Source organism: Balaenoptera musculus, chromosome 12 (genome assembly GCF_009873245.2).
Source record: "Balaenoptera musculus isolate JJ_BM4_2016_0621 chromosome 12, mBalMus1.pri.v3, whole genome shotgun sequence".
In the NCBI taxonomy this organism is placed as follows: Eukaryota; Metazoa; Chordata; class Mammalia; order Artiodactyla; family Balaenopteridae; genus Balaenoptera; species Balaenoptera musculus.
Genome location: NC_045796.1, coordinates 84,849,080 through 84,869,778, shown reverse-complemented (window position 1 = coordinate 84,869,778; position 20,699 = coordinate 84,849,080). Strand labels below are relative to the sequence as shown.

The 20,699-nt window shown below is 38.5% G+C and overlaps 1 protein-coding gene across 1 annotated transcript in view; it reads left to right on the top strand.

The window, feature by feature from the left end:
• The window catches only part of COL19A1 (collagen type XIX alpha 1 chain), a 363,922-nt gene that overhangs the window by 72,031 nt on the left and 271,192 nt on the right, over nt 1-20,699 (top strand). The window contains exons 9-10 of the mRNA XM_036871237.1: nt 16,774-16,818; nt 19,494-19,538. Coding sequence (XP_036727132.1) covers nt 16,774-16,818; nt 19,494-19,538 — 90 coding nt within the window. The remainder of the gene's footprint in view (nt 1-16,773; nt 16,819-19,493; nt 19,539-20,699) is intronic.

Below are 20,699 nucleotides of genomic sequence, written 5' to 3'. Positions count from 1 at the left end.
TTGCATCCCTGGGATAAATCCCACTTGATCATGGTATATGATCCTTTTAATGTGTTGTTGGATTCTGTTTGCTTGTATTTTGTTGAGGATTTTTGCATCTGTATTCATTAGTGATATTGGTCTGTAATTGTCTTTTTTTGTAGTATCTTTGTCTGGTTTTGGTATCAGGGTGATGGTGGCCTCATAGAATGAGTTTGGGAGTGTTCCTTCCTCTGCAATTTTTTGGAAGAGTTTGAGAAGAATGGGTGTTAGCTCTTCTCTAAATGTTTGATAGAATTCACCTGTGAAGCCATCTGGTCTTGGACTTTTGTTTGTTGGAAGATTTTTAATTACAGTTTCAATTTCATTACTTGTGATTGGTCTGTTCATATTTTCTATTTCTTCCGGGTTTAGTGTTGGAAGGTTATACCTTTCTAAGAACTTGTCCATTCCTTCCAGATTGTCTATTTTTTTGGCATAGAGTTGCTTGTAGTAGTCTCTTAGGATGCTTTGTATTTCTGTGGTGTCTGTTGTAACTTCTTTTTCATCTCTAATTTTATTGATTTGAGTCCTCTCCCTCTTTTTCTTGGTGACTCTGGCTAATGGTTTATCAATTTTGTTTGTCTTCTCAAAGAACCAGCTTTTAGTTGTATTAATCTTTGCTACTGTTTTCTTTGTTTCTATTTCATTTATTTCTGCTCTGATCTTTATGATTTCTTTCCTTCTGCTAACTTTGAGTTTTGTTTGTTCTACTTTCTCTAGTTCTTTTAGGTGTAAGGTTAGATTGTTTATTTGAGATTTTTCTTTTTTCATGAGGTAGGCTTGTATAGCTATAAACTTCCCTCTTAGAACTGCTTTTGCTGCATCCCATAGGTTTTGGATCGTTGTGTTTTCATTGTCATTTGTCTTTAGGTTTTTTTTTGATTTCCTCTTTGATTTCTTCAGTGATCTCTTGGTTATTTAGTAACGTATTGTTTAGCCTCCTTGTTTTTGTGTTTTTTACGTTTTTTTCCCTGTAATTGATTTCTAAACTCATTGCGTTGTGGTCCGAAAAGATGCTTGGTATGATTTCAGTTTTCTTAAATTTACTGTGGCTTGATTTGTGACCCAAGATGTGATCTATCCTGGAGAATGTTCTGTGTGCACTTGAGAAGAAAGTGTAATCTGCTGTTTTTGGATGGAATGTCCTATAAATAGCAATTAAATCTATCTGGTCTATTGTGTCATTTAAAGCTTCTGTTTCTTTCTTTGTTTTCATTTTGGATGATCTGTCCATTGGTGCAAATGAGGTGCTAAAGTCCCCCACTATTATTGTGTTACTGTCGATTTCCTCTTTTATAGCTGTTAGCAGTTGCCTTATGTGTTGAGGTGCTCTGATGTTCGGTGCATATATATTTATAATTGTTATATCTTCTTCTAGGATTGATCCCTTGATCATTATGTAGTGTCCTTCCTTTGTGTCTTGTAACATTCTTTATTTTAAAGTCTATTTTATCTGATATGAGTATCGCTACTCCAGCTTTCTTTTGATTTCCATTTGCATGGAATATCTTTTTCCATCCCCTCACTTTCAGTCTGTATGTGTCCCTAGGTCTGAAGTGGGTCTCTTGTAGACAGCATATATATGGGTCTTGTTTTTGTGTCCATTCAGCAAGCCTGTGTCTTTTGGTTGGAGCATTTAATCCATTCACGTTTAAGGTAATTATCAATATGTATGTTCCTATGACCATTTTCTTAATTGTTTTGAGTTTGTTTTGGTAGGTCATTTTCTTCTCTTGTGTTTCCCACTTAGAGAAGTTCCTTTAGCATTTGTTGTAGAGCTGGTTTGGTGGTGCTGAATTCTCTTAGCTTTTGCTTGTCTGTAAAGCTTTTGATTTCTCCATTGAATCTGAATGAGATCCTTGCTGGGTAGAGTAATCTTGGTTGTAGGGTCTTCCCTTTCATCACTTTAAGTATATCATGCCACTCCCTTCTGGCTTGTAGAGTTTCTGCTGAGAAATCAGCTGTTACCCTTATGGGAGTTCCCTTGTATGTTATTTGTCGTTTTTCCCTTGCTGCTTTCAATATTTCTTTGTCTTTAATTTTTGCCAGTTTGATTACTATGTGTCTCGGTGTGTTTCTCCTTGGGTTTATCCTGTATGGGACTTGCTGCGCTTCCTGGACTTGGGTGGCTATTTCCTTTCCCATGTTAAGGAAGTTTTCGACTATAATATCTTCAAATATTTTCTCTGGTCCTTTCTCTCTCTCTTCTCCTTCTAGGATCCCTATAATGCGAATGTTGTTGCGTTTAATGGTGTCCCAGAGGTGTCTTAGGCTGTCTTCAGTTCTTTTTATTCTTTTTTCTCTATTCTGTTCTGCAGCAGTGAATTCCGCCATTCTGTCTTCCAGGTCAGTTATCTGTTCTTCTGCCTTAGTTATTCTGCTACTGATTCCTTCTAGTGTAGTTTTCATTTCAGTTATTGTATTGTTCATCTCTGTTTGTTGTTCTTTAATTCTTCTAGGTCTTTGTTAAACATTTCTTGCATCTTCTCAATCTTTGCCTCCATTCTTTTTCCAAGGTCCTGGATTATCTTCACTATCATTATTCTGAATTCTTTTTCTGGAAGGTTGCTCTGAATTCTTTTTCTGGAAGGTTGCCTATCTCCACTTCATTTAGTTGTGTTTCTGGGGTTTTATCTTGTTCCTTCATCTGGTACATAGCCCTCTGCCTTTTCATGTTGTCTGTCTTTCTGTGAATGTTGTTTTTGTTCCACAGGCTGCAGGATTGTATTTCTTCTTGCTTCTGCTGTCTGCCCTCTGGTCTAGACTTCTTTATTGTGGGGTGTAAAATAAGATTTAATTGGGTTTACACAATGAATAAAGGGAAAGTGGATAAAATTCCCCTGTTATATTTTAAAACAGAGTTTACTAAGATTGGTATAAAATACTGTTAATTGGGGCGTCCCTGGTGGCGAAGTGGTTAAGAATCCACCTGCCAATGCAGGAGACATGGGTTCGAGCCCTGGTCCGGGAAGTTGCTCCCACGTGCCACAGAGCAACTAAGCCCATGAGCCACAACTACTGAGCCTGCGCTCTAGAGCCCACGAGCCACAACTACTGAGCCTGCGTGCCACAAGTACTGAAGCCCGTGAACCTAGAGCCCCTGCTCTGCAATAAGAGAATCCACTGCAGTGAGAAGCTGGAGCACCACAACGAAGAGTAGCCCCCGCTCGCCGCAACTAGAGAAAGCCCGCGTGCAGCAACGAAGACCCAATGCAGCCAAGAAATAAATAAATAAATAAAGTCTAAAAAAAAAATACTGTTAATTGAATTTGGTGCAACAAGGTGACATCTCTTGGATCCTATTTGCAGAACCAGGCATAAGGTGCTGCTGACTGGCTGTGGAGGAGGCTCTCAGCTCCGAAAAGGAGTTCTCGGCAGGCAGGACGCAGTACAGGAGCTAGAGAGTAATCAAGAGGCTCAACCGCTGCAGAAGTTGATCAAATCAATCTTCATCAAGGACCATGAGAGTAAGAAAGCAGCAGGCTGGGAAGTTAAGCATGCAGGCCAAGAAATTCTCCAGAAAAAAATAGTTTCTTAGAAAAGCAAGGGCATTTTGGGCTGAGTGAAGGAGCTGGAGCAGGATGTGGTGTTCCAGGCAAACACAACTCAGAATTAAAGATGCTGTTGCTTTTCCTAGAAGCCCAGATCTGTAGAAAGAATTTCATGAGATGATTCATCCAACACTCCACTTAAAGTAAAACTGCAGTAGGTATAAGGGAATATACTAGCTAGCAATGAATCATTTGGACGTCGTAATTCTGGGAATGGAAAGCTTCAGCCCTTTGGGACCATTTGGTCAAACTGGTGACAAGAGTGAGTCTCACAAGATCTGTGTGAAGATGCTGTCTCCAGGGAACTTAAAAGCTGAAGTGTCCATCGACAGATGAATGGATAAAGAAGAAGTGGCACATATATGCAATGGACTATTACTCAGCCATAAAAAGAAACGAAATTGAGTTATTTGTAGTGAGGTGGATGGACCTAGAGCCTGTCATACAGAGTGAAGTAAGTCAGAAAGAGAAAAACAAATACTATACGCTAACACATATATATGGAATGTAAAAAAAAAAATGGTTCTGATGAAACTAGGGGCAGGACAGGAATAAAGACACAGATGTAGAGAATGGATTTGTGGACACGGGGAGGCGGAAGGGTAAGCTGGGACAAAGTGAGAGAGTGTCATAGACATATATACGCTACCAAATGTAAAATAGATAGCTAGTGGGAAGCAGCCGCATAGCACAGGGAGATCAGCTCGGTGCTTTGTGACCACCTAGAGGGGTGGGATAGGGAGGGTGGGAGGGAGACGCAAGAGGGAGGGGATATGGGACTATATGTATACATATAGCTGATTCACTTTGTTATACAGCAGAAACTAACACACCATTGTAAAGCAACTATACTCCAATAAAGATGTTAAAAAAAAAAAAAAGCTAACGTGGTGAAGTAGAGGCCGTATCCATGGTGCTCTAAAACCAATGCACACTGTCCTGGCAGACTCTCTCTCATGTTTCCCCAGGCAGTCTCCACGAGTTTAATTTACTTGAGTCGCTCTCAGAGAGCCTCACAGACAATCAGAGAATTTGTGCAGCTTCCTGTGGTGCTAACCATGGTATGAGGCTGCACTTAGCCCTTGGGTCCTGGTTTCAGGCATCTTCAGGGACCTTCCCAATATCTGTAGAATCACCAAGTCTTTGACCATATCCTCTCTTCAAGGGCACAGTCACTGGTGGTGCCAGGTCTACTTCTAACTTGTCACTTCATTTAGCTGTTAAAGGTATATAACACTCATCAGTGAAGAAATGTCACCTCAAGAGTGCTTTTCTCACTTCTATAATCCACAGGTTACCATTTATTTAAAATATCTCTAATGAATATACAGAAAATGAAAATAACAAGAAAGCTACTATGTTATCAGATGGCATGCTTTATAAGTTTTAAATATTTGACTCCAATGAAGATACATCAATTTTTTTTAGTTTTTAAATTTCAGAAATTTTAAATTATAGTTGTAAAGATGGGCACTTAGGTTTGGGGTACAGTACTTCCGTTATTTTATGATGCAAATAACTTGATTGGTTTTTCTAAGTTTCCAAAGAAAAATTATTCTTAAAGTGTTATGTATCCTCAGAGCCATGTCTCCCACAGGGTCTTAATGCATCTCCCAGAGTATGCATACAGCGAGCGTGGCCTGGATTCTGCTTCTCAACAGTTGTGATTCTTTGGGGTTCTTTTCTTAGAATTAGAAGTGCTTAAGAGTTCTGTTAAAAGACAAAATAAAAAAAGATGAATTTGCTCACTTGGAGCAAGAACGTATGTAAAGTGCCATAGACCCTATATCTCAGGTATAATATTCTCAAGGTGAAGTTTCTTTTTAAGGTTTAATATTTAAACTAGAAAACTGATTTATATGAATGGAGGGAAGCCTATTCTGAGCAGCGTAGAGTAGAATTTGTATATTAACTGCACTTTATACTTACATACAATGTGATACAGTAATAAATGAAGTGATTTGCATATAAATCCCATTATCCTAAAATAAACCTACACTTTGAAGTTTGGCGAGGTGATAGCAGTAAATTTTTTTAAGTCAAGGCCCTGAACAAAGTATTAGTTTCTTGAGGTGGCATTTTTCTTCTGAGGCCCAGGAGACTTTATGTAATATGGAATCATGGAGACTTTGAAGATGAAGAACTATAGCATTTAATTATGCTCTTTTGTAATTATAATACGCATCACCTTGTACAGACTTGCATAGGCCTTCTAACCTGATAGATATATAACCTTACTGCCAACACACCACAGAAAAATAACTGTCCCCTTTACGTTTACTCAGCACAGCTAGGACTTTGCCTAAGATATTTGGTACGTTTTCTGTTCTGGGTGCAAATAAGAAAATCTACTCTATGTAGCAAGGGTTCTTAGATATTAGTCACTGGTGACTTCTGGTCAGCTTGGTTGGACAGAAGCCACTGTCAGTCAAAACAAGTAAATTGGATGGTTCAGTTTCCAAGAGAACTGAGTGGCTTAATGCATGAGATCACACAAGGGCATGCACACATATGTCATACGCACACACACACACACACAGGTGCTCACAACTCACTTCCTCATGATATGCAGTGGGAAAATGAGATTGGGCCACTGGAGCAAATCCTGCCCACTGTCCTACCTCCAGACTTCACACTCAAAGCATGCTTGCATTTGCTCCTTGAATATTGCCAACAAAACATTGCCTCACTCCCTATTTCACTTGTGTATGTCATGTATCAGATATGTTTTTTGAGAAGTAGGGATAGTTTTTTAAAATAGGAATAATTATCTTCCAATAATCTTAATCCTAATAACGTGATAGTAAAAAATTAAATAAATATAGAGCCTAATTTATGCTAAAACCAATTTTCTATCTGCTGAATTACCTAGAATTTGTCCTAAAGTGTTTATTTTAGTGGGAAAACTTTTGATAAATTTATTTCACTTTTCGTGGGGTAGGTGTGCAGTAAGTGATAGCCCTCATTGTTCTATCATTCAGTTATTAAATACTCAGAGTTATAAACATCTTGGATTTGAATCCCAGCTCAAATCCTTGCTCTGTGTAATTTGGGACATGTCTCTTACAGTTTCTAAGTTTTCTTTTTATGAAATGGGAATTATATTGTACCTACTTCTAGTTTTGTCTTAAAGATTAGATGAAATAATTCATGAGATTGCCAGCTCAGTGCCTGATAAATAAATATTTGGTAAACAGTAGATATAATTTTAAAAGAAAACAGTTTAATGATTCTATTATTCTAAACTCTAGGTTACTAAGAGACTAAACTAGAACTCATTTGAGGGAATTTATATTATTTATTCAAAATATATTGAGTGGAAAAGTTAAAATAAAAGTCACATATCTTAGAAAACTTTGACTTCTTAAAACAAACTGGATATTAGGAATCTAATGAATTTTCAACCTAACCAAAAAATATGAGTACAAACTTTTACAATAATAATAATAGTGGCCATTTACTTTATAATTATTATGTGCTAAATACTATCAAGAGACTTCTTTACATTATTTCATTCATTCCCCACAGTATCTCTGTGAGGTACGATTTATCATCACTGTTTCACAGATGGGGAAACTTCCCCAAAGTTTCATCACTAACTACTAGTGAAGTCAGGATTTGAATCTCTACCCACGTGAATCCATGGCTCTGGCACCTTTACCATATTACCTCGTCTGAAGCGTCCCTCAAGTGCTCACATTTCCTTTGCAGACAGTTCTGAATTAGATCTTAAATTCATTTATCTGCAGGCTAGAGAGGGAACTGCACAGGGGACTTCCTTCCTTCCTGCTCCAGGGAGAGCTGTGTCCCTTGTCTTGAAATCTATGGACCCTTTTAAAGTCTGCCTATCCTTAGAGATAACTCTCCCAGCCTCAGAAAATTGTGTCCATCTCTTGAAAATCATCATCATATGTTTTTCACCAAATGAAAGGATTGTGTCTCGCTTTACTTTCTGAAGTAAGTATTATGAAAACAATGCAGTTTTATTTTGTCTGGTTTCCAAATTCCAAATTATATTTAAAATATGCTTCAAAACTTCCCAAACCTGACTCTCTGGAGATCCTGTCTGACCTCCAGGCAGGCCCATCATGGCCACACTGTCCAGATAAACCTTACCTCAGTGTCTAATCTAGAAACTTCTCTATTTATGCTCTTCTCCAAATATGCTTTTGATATTATATATATATATATGTGTGTGTGTGTGAATTTTATATTCATTTGATCAAATATATCTATAAATTGTATATTTACTTGATCAAAAATACAAGTGTTTCACCTAGTACCGTGATGTTCTTTTTTAAAAAAAATCAAACTTGTAGAGGTAAAAAGCCATATGCATTAAGGCGCTTAAGAAGTGTATCTGATAGCGTGGTGAGAGAATTGCCAAGTTGCATGTCTTAAAAATAGCTGGGCTAACTGTCCTCATTAAGAGGTGCTTTGTGTACCAGGTCTTTTCACCATCAACTCTGAAGCCCCAGCTCTTTGCAGGAGGGTGAGACCAAACTGGACAGATCCATTGTTCCCTAACTGTCTTTATATTTCTTTTCTGTTGGAAAATGAAATGACTGTGATCTTTGGATCTTGGTTTTCCCTTAAATAGACATTTTATGAAAAGACTGCAGCTTCAGGAAATAAAGGCAGATGCTGTTACAGTTTATGCAAGCGCAGACAAGGCCGGTAGCTGTTGTGAATTATAATGAATTCTGCAACAGCCCTGGTCCAGATGTAGCATTAATGCCTCAGATACTCTGAAACTTACAGGCATTTATTGAGAAAGCTAAAGAATTTTTTTTTGTCATTTGGCTTTCTCCCTGCATTATCTAGTTTCATCCAGTTTGCCAGTGAAATTCAGAATTAAGATTAATTTCAGAGTTCCTCCCAAGATAACAAAAAGTTAAAATATCTATTAGTATGTGACAATTTATTGTCCAAATCGCAACACTAAATGAGGAGAAAAAATGTACAACACAGCTTTATTCTAAAAATGGGATATTTCCTTTCTGTGAAATTGTCAAGGTTTATAAAACAAGTATGAGCTCCATGTTAGGAGAAAATACCTCTTAAACAGAGAATCACACACATACTCCCGTATTTCAGAAAATCCTGCAGTGAATAAAGGTATAGTCAAATCTGGACATAGGATTGAACTTTTTATCACAACCAATTTCTATTCATGGTAAAAATGACCACAGAGAAAACAGTTTTGTCAGCCTGCTTCTTGACCTCACTTACTAAAGTTACAAGAACGATACTTGAATTATCAGTGAAAAATGACTGCCTTTACCTGGAGTAGGTCTCATTTAATTGTCTTATCTGTGGGCAGTATATTGATACAAGATAGCACTAAAATAAGCAGAAACCCGAGCAGGACAGAGGTAATAGAAGGATAGGAAAAAGAAAAAGAGACTTGCTCACTCTGCAGCTGATTTTATTTCTCAGTGGTTTCTTATTGCCTCCTAATGCCTTCCACTCGCACCCCAAGTGGAGCAGTTGGCAGAGAACAGAGCAGGTGGGTGACAGGCTCAACACGTGCAGTGGATCTGCACCCCGGCACTCGACTTTTATTTGCTAAACGGTTAGCCAGATTTTAACAAGCTAGTCTGCTAATGTTCCTATTTGGTTTAATGCACTGTGAGAATCTAGCACACAGATATTAAAATATTGCCATAAAAAAGATCACACAGTCTCTGTTTCTCTGCATAGTTTAGTGGCTAATTATTTTAATCTTTTTAAAAAAATTTTTATTCCAGTAGAGTTGATTTACAATGTTGTGTTACTTTCTGCTGTACAGCAAAGTGATTCAATTATACATATATATACATTCTTTTTCATATTCTTTTCCATTATGGTTTATCACAGGATATTGAGTATAGTTCCCTGTGCTCTACAGTAGGACCTTGTTGTTTATCCATCCTATGTACAATAGTTTGCGTCTGCTAATCCCAACCTCCCAATCCTTCCCTCCCTCCCCCTCCCTCCCCCTTGGCAACCACAAGTCTGTTTTCTATGTCTGTGGATCAGTGTCTGTTTTGTATGTAAATTCATTTGTATCATTTTTTTAGATTCCACATATAAGTGATATTATATGATATTTATCTTTCTCTTTCTGACTTACTTCACTTAGTATGATAATCTCTAGGTCCATCCATGTTGCTGCAAATGGCATTATTTCATTCTCTTTTATGGCTGAGTAATATTCCATTGTGTGTGTGTGTGGTGTGTACACACACACACATACCACATCTTCTTTATCCATTCATCTGTTGATGGACATCTAGGTTGCTTCCATGCCTTGGCGCTATTGTGAATAGTGCCGCTATGAAAATATGGGTGCATGTATCTTTTCTAATTATAGTTTTGTCCTAATTATTTTAATTCTGGTGTAGATTACTGAGATACTCAGTAGGGAATTTAGAGATGGAATTGTTATTTTATATAGACGTCTACAGGTTCAGATAATAGAATTTTCTTAATGTGGCTGTGTCTAAAGGAGCTTTTTGTCTACAGGTTCAGATAATAGAATTTTCTTAATGTGGCTGTGTCTAAAGGAGCTTTTTGCAGTGTAGTCAGGGTTGTCATAGCCTGTGGAAGGTCATGCATGAACTTGTTGGGTAAGAGAAGAAGATTCGAGAGGATGACCACAGTCAGTATCTTTCTCTCCTCCCACCATCACTGCATTTTCACAGATCACTGACTTCACAGCTCAAGAAAAGTTGCATCTATTTCATGAATTCTCCTTGGCCACCAGGCAGACTTAGCAGCCCTGCACTCTGCTCGTGTAGCACTTTGTTTACATTACCCACATAGTCTGTGTGTCTTGGTCCCCACTGTGAGCTCCTGGAGAACAAGGGCTAGGGGTCGTTCTCACACCTGTCACCACAGCCCCTGGCCCAGCGCGTGGCACCTCCTTGGTTCTGCATAATGTTTGTTGAGCGGTTCAGAGCTCAAGTCAATAGAGAAGAGAAACAGAGGGTGATTGCTAGAAAACCATGCCAAGGGGGGATTGGAAAGGCCCCCAGAGGCCGCGAGGCTTCGGTCCAAATCTCCTGTGCTGTCTGCAGAAGCACACTTCAGGGAATAGGAGGGCCAGAGACTCTCCCATGTCTGGTGAAGCTGACAGGGGTGCTTCCGGGGGTGAAACAGAAAGAGAGGGAGGAGTGTGCAGCCCCAGAACTGGCTTCCCATTTCCCTTGGAGGCAACATGTCTCCCTCCTCTCTCCAGCATAAATCTCTAGGCGATTCTGCTGCCTTGTCCTCTGTACTAGGTTTGGAAATCTCCTGACTTTCTTACAACGTTGCTAAGGCACGTTCTTCCTCCAGACCTTCACAGCCATTTATCTCAGGTCTGAAGATAAGTAACCAATGCCTTCAGTGCATTGAAGCTCCAGTAGAAGTAATTGATACAGAGTGGAACTCTAAATTACTCAGCATGAGGACTACTTCGGACCAGAAATAGCCTGCAGTTACTGGTGTCTCACTGTCTCCAAGCAGGAGCTTACTGATGACACTGTGCTTCTCTGTATATCTTCACAGTTATCTCGTGTTAGAACACTTGATTCAGACGTCACTTACTCCACTCTAGGTAGTTCGGTGGATGATTTACACTAAATGTCCTCTGTTTCCCTGGTACTTTTGTGAAGCTTCAAGTTTACTTCAAGACTGCCTTACAGCTAGTCTCACAAGAAAGTGAAAAGCCCACGCACTCATTCTTAACAGATCCACTTTAAGAAAACCATACCGATGACATAGGAGCCTAGCTTTTGTGATGGGGTCTTACAACATTGGCCAAGGCTCAATTCCCTAACTTTGCTGTAAGTGGAAAGAAACGTTTACGTCCCCAAACCATTTCAAAATTACTTGTTTTTTATTTGAATAACTCAGCGTAATTTGCACTCCAGTAATTTGAAAAAAGGATTGTAAAAATATCCTCTTTGAAAGGAAAACGTAATGGTTTTAGTTGACTACAAGTTCAATGTATGCACAAGCAATTTAGCTTTAAAAAAGCAAGTTGTAGTAATGCAGGTATTGTGTAGTATCCAGAACAAGGTGTGTGTGTGTATGTGTGTGTATGCCAGTCCTGATCTCTGTGTGGTTGAGACCACGTCTGGAGTGATGTGCTGAATTCTCAGTGCCACTCTTTAAAGGACAGTGTGTGCCCAGGCAACAGTTACTATAATATTAAGGGACTCCAAACTATCATTTGAAAAATGATTGGATTACTGAATAGGCTTGATGGTGACACAAAGGGATGTCATGTGTAAGTCCCATCCGATATTTGTCCTGTGTGAAATAAGACCAATGGGCAGAAATTTGGGAAAGGTTAATTTGGGTTCAGAAGGCATTGTTTCAATATCCATACATGAAATTGTTTTGTTTTGCTCTCCACAATGCAAATTAAACAGCAAACTAGCCTGACTTTAAGAAGCTTTCAATAGGGTCAGTACCTTAGCAGATTCTTTGGTGGAGCTGGTGATACAAATGTATACATTTACACCTGTCCCTGTATTTAAGAATACCCACCCTGCTTGTTTTCTAGGTGTGTGCCCTTGCATGTACTTGTGTGCACACAGATACACTCAGGTTAATAGTTTTTGAGAAAGTAGATGTTGGGTTCAGCTGCTGCTAACTCCCCACATTTATATTACTATGATTAAAACATGTATTGACCATGTATTACCGATGGTGGGCTGGCTTTCTCTTCTCTGAAATGGCCATAAGAATAAGTAATAACAGGGTCTCATTCGTTTTTGTTTAAGAATGTTTTAAATTTGCCTTATTCTGAGCATTCATGTGATAATATATCCCCATGTGTTAGCTGCATGAAGGATCCAACAAATACAAAGAATTCAAAAAGTTTGAAGTTTTAAACCCTATGAAGTACATAGTTTTTTTACTTAACAATTTATTTCTTGGAAAGAAGTCCCAGAATATAGAAGGAAAAAATACTCTTCCCTGAAATAAAAGGACTCTGATTGGACGAGATAGCAGAAAAAATATAGGAGATACATGTTTTATTTCCTGAAATATTTAGTTGAGTGGCAGGAATTTAGAACCATATAAAAATTAAATCTCGAAAGATTATGGCCTGAGTACAGCAGGACTGTTTTTGGAATTGTAGAGGTCAAGTTAGTGATACACAAAATCATAATCAGATTTACTTTTGGCTGCTTCCTTTATTGGTTTTCATGCTAGGATTCTGGCATTCCACTTCAGATACTTGTTCCAGCTGTTGCACTCAAAACTCAATTTAAGTAAATTTACTCTTAATGAATATGAATTAATTAGTGGGAAAATATTGATATACTTCTGAGTATACAGTAAATTCAAACAGAAGATTGTGTTCCTGGGAAACTTGCTCTAAGTAAAATGATAGGTCAAATTACATTTTTAAATATGGAAACAGTGTTATAAATAGGATCTCAGACTTTTTTTTTAACATCTTTATTGGAGTATAATTGCTTTACAATGGTGTGTTAGTTTCTGCTTTATAACACAGTGAATCAGCTATGCATATACATATATCCCCATATCTCCTTTCTCTTGTGTCTCCCTCCCACCCTCCCTATCCCACCCCTCTAGGTGGTCACAAAGCACCGAGCTGATCCCCGTGTGCTATGAGGCTGCTTCCCACTAACTATCTATTTTATATTTGGTAGTGTATATATGTCCATGACACTCTCTCTCTTTGTCCCAGCTTACCCTTCCCCCTCCCCGTGTCCTCAAGTCCATTCTCTACATCTGCAGGATCTCAGACTTTTTAATCAAAGTCTGAATGCCTAACTTTTTAAAGAAAAAAATCACCAAAACATAGTATATAACTTTCTATTTTCCAGGCTTAGGTCTAGTTATAAGGGAATTTTCGTTTACCTGCTTAATGTGCCTTTCTTTGCTTGGTCTCATTGGTACTAGGTTTGCAAACTACAGCCCTAGGGAGTGTGATTCTTTATTAAATGTCTTTCAGACAGCATGTATTTCCTGCATAAGAAAAGGCATTGATTCCAATGTCAAAGAAATCAGGAAAACTAATAATTTATCTTGTATGCCTAGCTGTGCTTACTTCCGGGAAATGAGCAGTGATAAAAAGGAGGTAAAATGAAATCCTTTGATCAGCTTTTCAGAAAGCCACCAGTTGCTCCTAAATCACACCTAAGTTTTTTTCCAAAGCTTTCCAAAGAGGTTACTCTGAATTCTGGAAAGGGTTTTTTGGGTTGCTCTGTGAAGTTGAAGACACGCTCTGTATTACACTAATAACATGGCATCGATGCTATCAGCAGCAATGTTAGATTCTGCCCTGCTTTATATTACACGTATTCATACATTGCCTGTCTGGAGCTTGAATTTGTAATACGAAAGGGACGCAGGCCCTTTGATGGAAAAACCTGTAATAGAAAGTATATACCGGAGAAACAAATTTTGGAAGTTATAGTAGATACAGGAAACATTGATTATAATCTTCTTTCAATAATGGGCTAAAGTATTGATGGGAAGCCAAAAAAGAAGCTTCTTATTTCCTCCTGTGCTGAGACTGGGAGCACCGAGGGACAGCAAGAGTTTAGAAAAAACAGCTAATGTCTGCTCATCCAGTAATTTTAGGCAGGCATTTATTTGTTGGATAGAATTCAATTTGACCCCAAGCTGCATGGGCACCAGAGCTTTGAAACTGTGATTCAGAGTAAAGAAGGGCTCATTCTGTTAATATAAATTAGGTTTTAGATAAAGTCCTGACAGGAGAAACATAGTCTGTTAATCTGTTAAACAAAAATTTGATCTTTAAGACTATTTTTTTCTTTAGTTGTTATGCTACTTAGTAGTTTTATTTATTTATTTTTTTGAGCTATAGTCAGAAACGAATATGCTAATTTATCCCTCAGGGACTGGAAAAATGACGAATGATTTTACATGATTATAAGTTTGTATGTCAGACATCTCTGGTAACTTTGAGAAAATCTGTGAGAAGAAAATAAATTGGTTTCTGAATACCAAAGTTACAGACTTGAAGCTTCAAAAGTTTCCCAGTATCTCAAAATCTTTCACATGTTGCTGTGTCACATGAAGCCCACTCATTTCCTGGGAAGAGTAATCAGTGGTGTCCATTGGGCTATCATGGAGCTTAGAATTATGTTTACAAAACAAATTTTTAGTCAGGAAAGAGCAGAGACCAATTAACACTGGCCATAGGAAAACATTTTAATTGCAACAATCGTAAAACCAGTGTCCATTAAAGAGAGAAACATTCTTCCTGTCAAGGAAGAACGGTACCCAGTTGACAGTGCATCTGGGTGTGACCCTGACCTGACGTGTGCCAGAGGTGGGCCTTTACGTGCCAGTCTTTGGAGCACATGACACATAGGAGTGAGCTGTGAGCAAAGAAAAAGGGAAGGAGCTACTGACATTGCTTTCTTTTTTCCAAAAAGTATTTTTGGCAGTGTAGACTGTGTCAGTGTACCTTACCGGATTACAAACCATATCTTGTTATCGTGTGTAACTTGTAATATGATGTAAAACATTATATTGGATCAACCAATGAAAATAATTCTGCTCCTCATGGACAAGTGGACATACTTCTGTGATGAGTAACAGCTCCGTTTCCATAGAATGTTCCCTGGTGTCAAAAACTTAATGTGCTTTGACTGTCACTTTATTAAGTGAAATGGGAAGTTTCTAATATATCTGTGGAATGCCTCAGGTCTAGAACTATAACAACTTTTTAAATGATAGAAATATATTTATTACATAGATAAGTACATTGTATTTTATTGATGCTTCAACACTTGGCCACAAAGTTTTGCCTTTAGTGTTTAGTATATTCTGATGATAGTAGCTACACTGTGCAGCACAGATAATTTAATCTAGTCAAAGAAAAGCCTTAGTCTTTAAAATATGTTGTGTATATAGCAGTGCACTGCTGGTAAAAATGACTTAAGCCTTTCCAAAAATGTATTAATTGATGAAACGATAACGATCTCTTTAGGCTTAAACAGAACATATTATTGCTATTTTTAAATGAAAGATATGATTTTTCATATCTCATATCTTTCATTTTTTTTGAAGATATGAATTTTTTCTTCATATATTTGAATTTTATTTTAAAAACTCTAAGAAGTGATATCTAACTTCCTTTTAGGCAATACTTTAAAAAAAACTGTTGTTTCATAAATGTTTGCTAGAAATAAAGCAGGTCAGTAGAATTGTTAGTTTATTTTGAGCTTTCTAAACCTGGAAACTTGGGAGCCCAAGTCACATCCTTGAAGCAGCAGCATTCCTGAGGCTCCACTGGGAATGTGCACATCCTCCCAGGAGTATCTCGTTCTAGCTTGTGTGCCATTTGCAAACCAGACTTGTCAAAGAGATGGCCCATGAATTCCAGTAATGGAAACTGATAGGCATCTGCTGAAAACCTTGGTACCCAACACAGGAACCAGATGGATGGACGGAACTCAAAATTGTCCCAAGTAACTGTTTCAAGTAGAACGGCATTGGGCACGTCTTCAAAACTGATTTAAAGGCAATCAACGGGAATGAGAAAGAAAGTAGATATGCTTTATATATATAAAAAGATTTTAAATAAATAAACAAATAAATAAATAAATAAATAAATAAATAAATATATATTTAGTTTTTAGATAAGAGGTCACTTACAAGCCAGAATGAAATCTTTTCCATGAGACAGTGCAGGTGGGTGATTAGGTGCGCAGAGACGAAGTAGGTGAACTTGAATTCCGGGTCTATATCCTGATTGTGTAATCATCTGTAAGAAGATGGTCATAATAGTTGTACCTACCTGATAGATTTGTTGTGAGAACAGTGCCTGGCCCATAGACAGCCTGTGTCAGACTTTAATATTATGCCCAGAGGTTTAAAAGAGAGAAAATAAAATAAAGGGCACTAAGTAGCACGTGGGAAAGCATGGGCTGTGGAGTCTGAGAGACTTCCTTTCAAATCTTAGGTGATGCTCCCAGTTGGTCACCTTGAGCATGCGACTGAACCGCTCAGAGCCTCCGTTTTCTTATTTTCTGAATGCAAGTACTAGTCCTGGAGTTGGGAGATGAGGGATGGATGCAAAGCCCCCTGTACTTGATACACGTTCAGCATTAGGCTGCCTTTCCCCGCAACCCTAGAACAAGTTGTTAAAAAACACAAACATTTCTTTATTCACTTGTTTTTTATGGCTAACAAAATTTATTCTGTGTATTTCTTTTAGGGCGAAAATGGTTTACATGGAACTCCAGGCTTACCTGGTCAAAAGGTAAAGAGATTTTTAATGTTTCATATTAGTTAAGAACGTTAACATCTTGAAAGTTGAATGTGCACATAATATAGTGAAGATTTAGAAAATGTGTTTAATGAAATTGAATTCCCTGAGTCAACCACCACTTGAACTTTCTTTCCAAAGAGAACCCATGGAAGCGATCCCTTCTCAAAGGACCTACTTTAGGAGGGAGCTTTATCAGAGAGGTTTAGCCACATGCTTCTCTGGAGGAGTGGGCAGTGATACTTCATGGGGGCCTGGGGAGTGAGCACAGCTGCTCTGGGAATGTTTTCACTGTTGAGTCTAAAATGAAGACTGGAACAGGCTTTACTACCTTTGACAGTGTGTGGTTACTTCTTTTCCGTTTTGTATTTCCCAGATTGAGCTAAACGTAATGGTTACAATGATATAAAACATTAAATATTACAAAGATGCTACAACTAATCTCTTCAAAAAATTCTTTCAGAATGATAAATTCATAATCAGTAGGGATTTTTGCATTGGCTAGGGTGCTTCTTTCTGGGCCTAGAATCTTTCTCCTTACCAAGGTAAACTTCATTTCACCCCTTTATTGTCCATGGGCTGATTTTTCCTCCTGGGAAGAAATATGATTGTATGTGACCAACATTATTGGAAACACAGAGACTGGTTTTTTCCGGTTTCCTGAAGGGATGGGGAGCCCCTTCAGGTGTCGCCAGCTGTCATGATACCACCCAGATAATCCCGCCACAGGGGAGAGCATTATTGGTGCAATATTACATGCCCACCAAAGCCAAGCATATCATTTCTACGCGCTGGAGAAGTTTTACAGATCTTAGCAACAGGAAGTCAGAAGTTACTATCGCATCTAGGTTTTGCTCTGTAGCTTAAAAATTACCATTAAAAAGATATGCACGTATTTATAGTTACAGCTTTTGAAAAATCTTCCTTTACTTGCTTGCGGAAGATACTAAGATTGAACTGGCAGTGATGAAATGGCAAGCTTCTGCATTTCTTCACAGCAGTTCTAGACAAAACCCACTGGTACAGCAGGTGCTGCATCTGTGAGTCGAGTTGCCAGCCAAGGGGTGTGTAGCTTTATCTTCCGGGAAGCAGTTTAGGCCCTTCCAGCAGCTGTTTGTGGTGGTTGCCTCGCGCTGGCATCGTGGCCGACGTACGGCGGCGCTCAGCAGCGGTGTGGCAGCTTGCATCAGCACATCAAGTTAAAGTCTACATTTTAGGAAACATGGTCGGAACAAGATAGACCACACATTCAGTGGCAGATATACCCAAATACTAACTTACTTTCTTTCCTGTACCTGTTTTGAAGGTAGATAAAGCAGAAGTAATTATTATTATTATTTTTAATTTTATTTATTTATTTTTGCTGTGTTGGGTCTTCATTGCTTCGCGCGGGCTTTCTCTAGCTGCGGCAAATGGGGGCTACTCTTCATTGTGGTGCACGGGCTTCTCATTGCAGTGGCTTCTCTTGTTGCAGAGCACAGGCTCTAGGCGCACGGGCTTCAGTAGTTGTGGCATACAGGCTCAGTAGTTGTGGCTCGCGGGCTCAGTAGTTGTGGCGCACGGGCTTAGTTGCTCCGCGGCATGTGGGATCTTCCCTGGCCAGGGCTCGAACCCGTGTCCCCTGCATTGGCAGGTGGATTCGTAACCACTGCGCCACCAGAAGCCCCAGAAGTAATGATTTAATTGGGTGTGTGTCATCGGGTGTATGAGTACATGTATAATATACACATAGTAAAAAGCAGGCATTCCTTTTCTCACATACAGATTTTAATTACATTAAGTGTCACCTTGTTTGAAGCACTGCAGATAAAAACTGGAGATAAGAAACCCTCCATCCCTCGTCTCGGTTTACTGAGCGCTTCCTGTGGGTGGAGGGGTGGGTATGACCCACCCCCCAGCATTCCCTTGCCGGCTGCGCTGTTGTGAGTGCCTGATGTATATTTGCCGTTCAGTGAATATTTGTTGATCATATGAATGAAACATCAGTACTCTAAATATCTGTGCAGAGTTAAGTGGGAAAATAAGCTTGTCAGATCAGAGAGGTTTTACCTGAAGAACAGGGGGTTTATACCTCTCAGAATCAACATGGTGAGTGAGAGCCCACGCCCGTTCAGTGCTGGAGAGGCCGGCCATCTGGGTGGGGAAGAGCCTGGCGCCGGTGTCAGAGCCAGAGCCCGAACCCTGGCCTCGTTCATCACACACCTCTCCCTGGGACGGTCTTCTGTGGAAGTCAGCTTGCGAAGGATGTTTCTACTGGATCTGGTGGAATAAATAGTGGTAGTAATAACAACAGTAATGGCTAAATGAGTCTGTGCCAGGCACACTATTTGATGCATTCAGTTCTCAAAACACCTATGAGAAAGGTACTTTGGTTGCAGAAATTCCGGTTTATGGAGATTAAATTGCATTGCAAGCAGTGAAGCTATAGGTTTTACCCTAGAAAATTATTCCTTCAGTGTTTAGATGTGTTTAAATTTTGTATAAGTTAATATTGGCTTCGAGCTTACATTTTAGAAATGGTTTTAATATATACAATTATTGATTTTAGAAACTATTAGTTTCTAATATTAGAAACTATTATTAACAATATTAGCAACTATTATTATTATTATTACTTCTGTTAAAAGTAGTGTGCCTGTTATTATACACATCATATTCCTCTTCTACAGGGAGAGCAAGGTTTTGAAGGTAGCAAAGGAGAAATTGGTGAAAAGGTAAAGATCACTTTTCATACTCATCTGTAAAAATAAATTGTGTTCTTGAAAATATTTTGAACTAGAATATTTAACTTGTTTTTGTGCTTTCCATAAAAGCAATTCAGTGATTTTTATAGAAATAATTTAAAATATGTGCTTCACTTAAGGTAGACTTACCATATCGATGCCTGTCATAAATCTTTCTACACTTGTTTAGGTGGTAGTTATTTCCACATATTTCTAGTTAAATCATTCCATTGATACATAAATAATTCAAACATTTATTAAGCATTATATTTTTGTGCTGTGACATCATTGATGTGCTCATGAAATGTCCAAGTCTAAATAAATGCTTTGTTTATATGTACACCTAGTTTATCAGTGGAATTTTTCCTGAGGAAATAAATAAGTAGAACTAATTGTAACAGCCAAGGTCCAACAGAAAAGGGATGGCACATTCAAAATAGAATAGTGTGGAAGAGTTGAATAAAGGGAATGTTTAAAAGGCAGGGGCAACATTTAGGAAAACCATAAGGATTGTGCAATATTCCAGCCTGGGTTATAGGGAACTCCTTAAACCCTGCTAGGTTACCGGTTACCAGACTCAGAGGTAAAGAAAGCCATGTGGAGACGGCTGCAGATTGCAGCTGAGAGAAGCTGTTAACCCCCCCATTCAAGCAATCGTTTCACACATTCACAGCTTTGTACTCAAAGTGTAGAGGATAGAAGTGTAGTCTTAGTCATCCAGAATTTCCCTTCACACAGTCATTTGCATTCTTCTGCATTTCGTATGTCTAGTTTTATTTTCAGATAGAACAAAAACAGCACCATTCCTTTGTTTCATAAACTGCCATGTAATTGGACAGCCAGAGGGAGGCTGGAAAGGGGAAGAGATAATCTCAAATTAGATTGTGTGGCCTGTGTTGAGTTTTCTGAGCAGTTATCAGTTATTTGCTTCTTCAGTAAGTATTTATAGACAGAATGAGCGTCTATTATAATTATAAGACAAATTACACATGTTGTAAGCTACTTGCTAATTACTTTTCCTCACAGAACAGTGAGGGGGAAGGAAGGATAGCCGTATAATTATCGTATAATTGAAGAGAAGTCCATTGAGTGATGATTATTTTTTAAGTGGATCCTCCTTCTTAGGAATCTCTTGAATATTTTTGCTTTAGA